The sequence below is a fragment of the Apaloderma vittatum genome, unplaced genomic scaffold (genome assembly GCF_000703405.1).
Source record: "Apaloderma vittatum isolate BGI_N311 unplaced genomic scaffold, ASM70340v1 scaffold11557, whole genome shotgun sequence".
Taxonomy (NCBI): Eukaryota; Metazoa; Chordata; class Aves; order Trogoniformes; family Trogonidae; genus Apaloderma; species Apaloderma vittatum.
Window position 1 is genome coordinate 27,876 of NW_009727862.1, and position 9,742 is coordinate 37,617.

Below are 9,742 nucleotides of genomic sequence, written 5' to 3' on the forward strand. Positions count from 1 at the left end.
CCACAAGCTGCTGTGTATTACCGTACAACTTTGTAGTATCAAACACTCAAATCTGAAATGTTGCAGAGCTCTGCATCCTACCCAAATGAGAAAACGTGTTCAGCCACCAAAGAGCGAGCAAATGAGCAAGACAAATCACAGATTTCTCCAAAGATACTGAATAAGAATTTTAAAGAGAATGCATCTATACTTATGTTAAAAAACCTAATTAAGCATTCCCAGTTTTAAGTACGATGCATAAAATATTCTTGTCAGGTTTAATCTTAATGAGCCATAAGACACCGTGTTTTGAGATACATAGCAGACTGAATTCACCCTTAGTGAAAATATTTATTTTCTGGGATGGAGATAGAACAGCAGTGAATTTGGATTTCCTACCTTAAAAATTAACTGTTTGGGAGAACTGAAACATCAAAGAGGCTCTTAGTCCTTCACAGAGAAAAAAATCACACTCTGCAGCAGCCCATGGGTTAGGGTCAACAGCTTGGAGTACATCTTAACAGTGATCCATCCCCTCTACCAGTCACCGGTTCAGTACAACATCGGCCTGTGGTTTTTCAAAACCTTGAATACAGTGGCAGTCGAGGTAGCTTACTGACAGTTTCACTGTAGCTAACAATTATGACTGTGGGCGTCACTTTAAATTAATGAACTTCAGTGATGAATGTGCTAGGAATAAAGCTTAAGTACATTCTCATCCATAGGATTACCACTGCTGGGAACAAAGGCAAAGCCCTATGTTGCTACTGCCAAAACACAACAGACTCCTTTTTTATTTCAGCTGAAGCCTGGTTAAAGAATGGCACAAAAAAAAGTAACTTGTTTCTTCACAGGTAACCAATGCTGTAAAATAAATGCCTGCATGTATATTCAGACTGTATGCCTCAAATATACATATTAAGTGCCTAGGAGTTCATAACAAATCATTTCCATTTATAAGGGCATACAGCAACAGGATAAGGTGCAATGGTATTAAACTAGAGCAGGGCAGATTTAGATTTAGATTAGGTATCAGGAAGAAGTTCTTTTAATACGAGGGTGGTGAAATACTCGAACACGTTGCCCAGAGGTGGTGGAGGCTCCATCCCTGGACACATTCAAGGTTAGTCTTGATGGGGCTCTGAGCAACCTGATCTAGTTAAAGATGGCCCTGCTCACTGCAGGGGGGGGTTGCACTAGATGACCTTTAAAGGTCCCTTCCAGCCCAATGATTCTATGATTTTATGATTTCAGAGAAGAATTGTGTTCTGGCAGGGAGGTTAAGAGACAAGAATTTCTGAGATTCAATTCTGCTTCCAAGCATGTTCTAGGGTAAGCCATCTGATGCTTCTGTCTCTACTTCCCTCGTGGGAAAATGACGATAAATAAGAAATTGAATGTGTTATAAATTTTACATAATTAATATCGAAAAAATGCCTTTGATGGGGAAAGGCTTTAAATAAATGGCATTATTGAATACACTAAAGCTCAGTATAATCAGAAGAAATAAAAAGGCATTTTACTAATTTAATAATATATAGACAGTTCCCAATTAATCCAATTTTCACTGGTTTTATCAGAGGTCATTCCTCAATCTCAGTGGTTTACTACCAATATTATAAGTGAAGTTCCGTTACTTATGTCAATAACTATCTGCAGGTTTTATGTAGGAAAGCACAGCCTCTAAAATGAGGGAATAATACATCCTTTACAGATACTTCTTAGAGTCATCATATACAAAGTACATACACAAATCATTAGTGAATTACAATGAGACTGTGAAAACAAGAAAGGTTTGTTGCCAATCACATACCCGCCTTTAATATAGTCAAGGAATGAAACTTCTGTTTCAATTAGAAAGGAAAGCAATGTTACCTGAAAGCAAATAAAAGAGAGTCAGACATGAATTGTCATTTCCCAGCTGAACAAGTAGAGACATAATCACAATGTTCTTGGACTTCTATCCTTAAGACATAATTTCCTACAGCATTAGGGAAAAATGAAGATTAAAAAACTAAGAGAAAGAAACCATTTCAATAGACAGTTCTTGAAAGGGAAGGGACAAATTTGGAAGTTTACTACAATTATTTTTTTTAAGCCAAACTTAAGGGATGGAAGATTGTATTCCAGGGCAGGTTACCACATGCATGTCTTCTGATAACTATACACTACATCTACACACAAATATTAGAGGCTAGATGATAATGCTTCTACTCTATAAGTACTTCAACACTGTTTAAAGAACTTAATTACATTTATTCATGTCATTTCTCACCACACATTAAAAGAGGAATTCAGAACTGATGCAATGGAAAAATCTAGTAAATGATACATATATATGAAACATATAGTGGAATATATACACAAATCTAAAGAAAAGAAACTTCTTCAGTCCCAGCTTTTATCATTCAGAAATTATACAGGTCCAAAACACAGGCAGTGGTGTAAAGGTGTTACTTGCATTTCCAACACTTGAGTCACAGAAATATAAACTCAAGCGGAAAAGATCCCAGCATTTAAGATCCTCATACACCACACAACGTTTATGAAGAAACGTATTCAATCCAAATTATTTTTATTTACAAAGTCATACAAAACTCTCTCACAACGTAAGTGCAGCAGTTGGTGAAAATTTCTTAAGTAACTAGGCAAAGCAAATTCACTGATAATGACAGAAGGAATAAAAAGAGGATGGAAGTTTGTCATAAAATTTGATTTGCCTCCAACTGCAACAGAATATAAAAAATAAAAATATTCCTACGCTGTAAACATGGACTCAGAATGAGACTACAGGTAGCATTGTGTCTTTGAAACTAATCATGCATTCTGAAACACTTCTGCTTGGTATGCAGTTTGTCTGTCTGAATTTAAAATGACCCCTGAAGTAATAATGAATTGTGATGGCTACAGTATGTACATAGTCCTTAAAAGCAGGAGGGAGAAAGCAGTAAATGATCTATATGCACTTTAAGTAAAAATCTCCAGAAGCCAACTTCCTATTAGTAAGAATGATGGTCTTGGTGCCTAGTTTTTGAAAATTTAGAAATCTGTGCGATAAAGAATATCTTGGCTGAACTATAGAGATAAGAAAAACAAAACTGCAGGCAAACACACAGGGAAGAGACAGTTTGGAGAAGAATAAGGGAGGCCTGAGGGTACAAGTAAGGGCAAATGGAGGCAAAGAGGTCTTGATAAAGAAAAGAAATTACAAAACCAACAGTAGAGAACATTGGTAGAGAAAGAAAGAAGAAAGAAAATTGCTAACAAATGTTTATTGGAAATTTCTGTGGAATTTGAGACACGGAATAACAAGACACAGCTGATTTTGTCTGTCCGAAGATGAGTAAAATATGGTCTTCAAAATGCAGACTGATACATGTGAAGGTGTTAAAATATTTAAAAAACAAAAATCAACAGAAAAATTGAACATGCAAATGCATTTTTTACTCTTCTGTACCCTAAACTCGAATTCGTACTTCCAATTTTGAGCATATATACTTTTGGTATCAATTTAAAATAATCACTTTTATGTTTCTGACCCATTAGCATAACAGAACTTTATTCTAACACACTAAATGGTAGTAAAAGGAATATGTTGGAAAAAAAATGTATTATCTAACAAATCAGATCCTGTATGGTAAATTTTCATGGACAAGTTGCTTCTGCCTCTTTTATAATTTAAAGCAGAGGTAGAAAAGTATTTTCCTACTGTTGAATATACTTATGCAGGAATGTGAGAATGAGAAAATGTTCCTTCAAGGCTACACTTCAGAGGGAAAGTAGCTCTAACGAATTCAGGGCAACTGTTCATGTGGAAAAAACCCACATGCTGGCTGCATTTTCAAAAAACATATCTTATAACTAATCAGGTTTTCCAATATAAAATTCTTCCAACATCTATCTTCATTTTTTGGTAAATGATTTGAACATCATGGATGCCAGAACATGAAAGCTGAGAACGTGCTGAAGGCAGCTATTTGTGTTGGTAACTAATGGCTCATAAAATAGAATATGGAATATGAACAAAAGGACATTAAACTCTCATCCTAAACTATACTAACAGATCTTTCAAGATAAATTTACAAAACCACGTCAGTAATAAAATATGTTCACTCTTTTTGGTTTAGATGTGACCAATATATTAGGTTTTACTGATGCCAGCTCAGCAGTTAAATTTAAAAAGAAATTTGACTTTTAGAAGTGCAAATATTTTTCAGATAAAAATTAATAGTGTTCAGTCCAATAATTTCAAGAATTTGACTGAAATTTTGGTATAATTCATTCTGGAAATCTTTTGCAACTTAACAGCACACTTGGACAGAGCTTTTAACAGACTCTTCAAATTTTTTTAAAAAATAATACCTGCTGTATTAACAGAAAACAGTTTTTTGTTGTGGCCCTCACAGAAGGTTCTGTTCTGTTAAATTATAACTCAACTATCCTCTGTGTCAAGAGAAAAGAAAAGCATTCAGTAACATAAAGTATATCTACTTACTGTTCCAGAATTAACATACTTTTTCTTTTTTCCTTTTTTCTTTGGATTTATTACCTACAAACACAGAAACAAATATTAAAGCAGAATGATTTATGATTTAACATAAAAATAAGTGTTAAGATACTTTCAATGCAGAAAGTAGTCTATTTTCAGTGGATTTTAAATTCATTCAGCATACTGTTTACTTATGCACCTGAATGCTGGGATATATGCGTATTTGAAAACCAGTGAATTTATCTTCATGGTACCTGGTAGATAAGCCAGTGCTGCTATTCACATTTGACAGATAGGAGACCGGAGCAACAGAGGTGGGAGTGTTAATTAAATCTGAGTGCTTGGAATTTATTTGAATTTGCACAGGATTCTGCATTTTTTTTGCATGCCTGATTTGAGTGTTTCAATGTACCATGTTACCACTTCTTCATCCCACAATGCACCTCTTTGCGTTCTAGTTAATCTGTTTCCATCTTCTCCTCAGTATTAGCTGAGAAACATGAAAGTTGTTGTACTCTTAGTTGCTGGTTTTGGTGGAATGACAGAATCTGGCGGACAGGAAGAGCAACTTGGGGGACAGATCATACTGTGCCAGAACAGAAAACAGGCAGTAATTCCATGAAAATGGCACAGACCACCACCAGGCTGGCATACAGGAGTTGTGGGGGCTCACTGCACTCCCCATACACAAGAATCTTCATGGAACTGAACTACAAAGCATTACATGGTTTTCTTGAACATCTTGGAACACACATCTATAAAATTTCTCACTCTAGCCACCAATTAAAATTGTTTCACTTCTGAATACCTACCCACTCAAAAGCAAGTCTCAGTCATTTCATTTCATACACATTAAAACGTAGTCCTTTTTTTTTTTTTTTCAAAATTGCACATGGAATTGGAAGCAAAACATTATTTTGTTAATTAGGTCGATCAACTATCTCCTATCTAACTAGGGAACTCAAATCCTTGTGGCTTACTGCCAACTGTAAACTACTCACAGATGTTCTGTGAATGACAAGGAATGAAAACATTCTCAGTCGAAATCTTAGTCGCTTAACTGCTATAAAATATTTAAACAATTTTGCCTGAAATGGGAAAAATAGTAATACACGTCTTCCAAAAATTCTCACCCCTTGACAAAAATGAAATTATATTTAAAGATCATATTCCTTGTATAATACATAACAGCTCTGAAATGTAGGGCAGAAATAGATAACTATCACTTGAGGCCTTCCCACACAGCCTAAATGAGAGTGACTCTTGCTCTCCCTCCAGTACCCACAGACTCATCCCATAAGCATTCTTCAAGCTCTTACTGCCTTACACATGCATAAGGCCTTTTACACTTAAAACCCCCCAAATACCCCCAGTCCCTCCTATTAACAGTGTCTTGACCAGTGAGCAATGGATTAAATTTGTGTAATTGGTTTATAAACAATGCAGTAATTCTTGTTGAGCCAAAATCTGAGCCAGAAAGTGACTCCTGAGAATCGTCCAGAAGACAAAGATTAAAGGCCTTGCCTGCCCTGTGGTCCTTCATGCACAACTCTCCAGAATCCAGTGGTCAGGCCTGAATTAGCCACATATTCCTTGCCAGTGGTCATTAAATGCCAAAAATGAGATTCATCTGAACCTTCTGCATCAGGTAATTTGACAATTGTCTTCTCAGAAACTGCTAGTAAATGCACTACAGCTTGGAGTGAAATATCATGGGATACAAGGCATCTACTTGAGATCAAAGATTAATTAAATCGCAGCTTGTCTCTCTCCTATAATTACAGGTAGCATATATATTTTTCTCGAATTTCAGATAACTTCACAAACAAAACAAGATTTTTTTTAGCCTCTAAAAGTCTTACGCCCCCACAGTAACCTCATATAGGAAGCTACATGAACTCTTACCGATAAAAAAAAGGTTAATTGAAAAGAGCTTGTTGTAGCAATGTTTCTAATCTGAATATACAGGACACTGACTCAAACACAAAATTTTTCTACCTGCAAATGCAGAACAATAAAAAAAGAATTTGTCCAGTTTCTTTTGTTCTGATGTTGCACAGACGAACTAAGCAGAAACAGTACCAAAGTATAGAGGATTCCAGTCAGGAAACGTATGCTATTGCTGGGAGTAAGATATTGATACTATATTTAAGAAACTGCAAAATGACTTAGGATGTTATGACAGAATATTCCTGGTAGGGTAGGAGTCATGTCAGTGATACAACAGGAGAGGACATTTTCACTGCACACAGTAATCTGTGCTGTGACAGCACCCATAAGAAACTGCTCCAAATTACAGTAACTCTGGGGTTGACCTTGGATCTAAATAAGAAAAACCCCCATGGCTTTCAGTTATCTTTGTTCTGCTTTGTACAGCAGCACCTTCGCTCATTTTCAATATAAAAATGCAGCATAGAAGTGGAGCACCTTCCTTTCCTACCTTGCATTAGTACTTGCCTAAAGCATCATATTTGTGATCACCTATGTAAGGAATATGAAATTTTACAAAATACTGAAGTTTAATAACAGTAGTCAGAGATCAATTAAAGCATAGCTTAAGGAATAACAAGGATCTGCACACCATGCAGAGTAAATACAGGCTATAGCCACATAGGCTTGTCTTCTCATTTTTAGCAGGACTATCTCACCATGAAGAAGAAAAAACACATTTCATTTCTGACAGACACTGTGCATGCAAATTGCATGATACTGGAATTCACAGTGCAAATACAGAAGCTGACCTAAATCCTTCAAAAACATACCTACAACTTAGAACATGGTCTTAAGTATTTATTCTGAGGGACATAAAGAGGTCTTGACATTAAACTGTCTACCAGGATAACCATGACTAAAATGAGCTGGATTTGTCTCACATTTGAATCACCCTTGAGAGAAGCAGAATTGAAAGAAATTCTGACCACAGGATTAAGATCGCATCAATGAAGGTCTTGTAGGCAGGCTGGTTAGGAGTTCCACCAATCTGGATGCACATGGGAGTCTAAATTCAGGATCAGGCTCTCCTACCAGAATGGACAAAGAAGGAACAGGACCACAGTCACAGTATCACAGTATGCTAGGGATTGGAAGGGACCTCAAAAGATCATCTAGTCCAATCCCCCTGCCAGAGCAGGAACACCTAGATGATGTTACACAGGAAGGCGTCCAGGCGGGGTCTGAATGTCTGCAGAGAAGGAGACTCCAAGACTCCACAATCTCCCTGGGCAGCCTGTTCCAGTGTTCAAGTCCTCAAGCCAGTTCAAGTCATGGAACCCTCTCAAAAGCAACCACAGTCCATATAATTCCGCAAGTCGCCAGATGTGCCTCTAGAACCTTCAAGTATAATTTGAAGGCAAAGTAGCTGCTAATTTGAAAAAGGAGATGCTCATACTAACAAGGCTATATTAAAGGTAGGTTTGGTAGAAAAAGCTATTCCTGTTTCTTCAGATGGTGCACATGGCCATTGTTGATGTTGAGGTGTCTTAGATTACTAGAAACTTATTGGCTGATTCTGAGAATAAGTTACAGCATATTTTGAAGATACAGTAAAATCTGACCTTTAGGGGAAAAAAAAACATTTACTTTTTTGCAAATTCAAATGACCTCAGACTAAATTAACTATGAAGTTTTAAACTAGAGATTTATTAGATATGCAGTAAACAAGCCAGCACAATTTTGGCCACAGGGCTCTGAGAAGAAAAGGAAAGAGAAAGAATACTAAGAGGGAATGTGAATGTAGTTTGCATTTACCCACAATACACGATAAGGTCTTACCACAGTTAAAAGTCTTCTAACAATATAGAGCTCTATAATTGAATTGCCAACTGCCTGTCAATCCTAGTAGCTGGCAGACGTGCAAATCCTAAACTGGAAATGAGATGCATATTTTTAGCCAAAGGTGGTAACTGACCACATAAAAAGCCCTACCAATAAGTCAGCTAGATTCTGTCACTTGTAAGCCCTGCATCAAAACTCCCAAGATTCTGAAGTGTGGACTCAAGATCAAAGGCATGTAACTTCGCATTTCCCGTAGGAATCACCAGATAGACTTTGGATAGGAGAAAATAGATACAACACATGCAACAGCTGGCAAAGAGAGAAATAAATGACAAATTGTTCACACACAAATGGGGACAAATCCAGTATTTCCTCCAAGTCATGTCATACTAACCCAGATGCTTTAAGTGCTCTTCTTGCCCTATCACAGCCCAGTGTGCATATAAACGCACGCATACCTATTTGTCGTTAATTCTTCTTATGAAGCAATACTTTTAGAATACTTACCTCATACACGTTGAATTGAGATTGCCCTCTTGACAACTCTCTGTAACTTGTTGTGAATTCTCCAATGAAATCATGGCTATATAAAAATAAAAAGATCTTCAAATCAAGTCCACAGCATTTAATAATTAAATATATATTTATGAAAAACAGAAGCACAGCCAATATGAACTGACATTCAAGAAATGAGCAATGGCAAAAGATATAATTCCCTTAAAAATCTTTATTTCTCCCTCTGCTGCATGTTCACTCTATTTGTAATTAAAATCTAGAGATGAAAAGTATTAGTTTAATTTTTTTCTGATGGCTTCTGATTAACTTAGCTGCATAATGAAGACTAGTTTGTAAATTAGTGATCTGACCTGAGTATAGGCTTATGCAATCCAAAAAAACCAGAGGGGGCTATCAAAGACTATGACTGTTTTCTCACTGGATAACCCCTGCCACCAAAGACTCTGAACTGTGAGAGAAAGGGAGGTATTAAGACTGTGAAAGGAGTCACTTAAACCAGAAAACACTAGTTCTACAAATTTCTGTTATGTGACATTGAATGGTATTTTTAAGGGGAAGACCCAAAGCTTATTTCAGCTGCTGTCTTCCCATCTTGGAGTAGCAAAGCAATCCACTGAGGCCGCTCAGTTTATGATATTAGGTACCACTGGAAATTAGAATTTAAGCTATCATTAAGGCAGTGGTTATCAAGCTTCTCCTTTCTAAAGAGTACTCCTGGACCAAGAATACATTTCAAACTCCTGTGCTGTTTCCCATGATTCAAAATACTTTGTCAGCTCTTAACGAGGGGATGGCACGCTGCCAGGGAGCCACCATGACCAGGGTGCATAGTAGATGAAGCATCGTTGACAAGGGCGGCTGAGGTCGAGGAGTTGGGGCACAGAAACCCCAGGGCTGCCTGCCAGTAGCGACTGAACCACAGGTTCATGTCTCAGACAGGCACCCAGAACGGAAACTAGTTGAACATGAGCCAGCAGTGTGCCC

The 9,742-nt window shown here is 37.0% G+C and overlaps 1 protein-coding gene across 1 annotated transcript in view; it reads right to left on the minus strand.

The window, feature by feature from the left end:
- LOC104277264 (copine-8) overlaps positions 1-8,825 on the minus strand; it is a gene marked incomplete at its 5' end in the record, with an annotated part of 32,536 nt that extends 23,711 nt beyond the window's left edge. Inside the window, 3 exons of the mRNA XM_009873849.1 lie at positions 1,793-1,854; positions 4,475-4,528; positions 8,750-8,825. Coding sequence (XP_009872151.1) covers positions 1,793-1,854; positions 4,475-4,528; positions 8,750-8,825 — 192 coding nt within the window. The remainder of the gene's footprint in view (positions 1-1,792; positions 1,855-4,474; positions 4,529-8,749) is intronic.
- Positions 8,826-9,742: the final 917 nt, after the last annotated feature.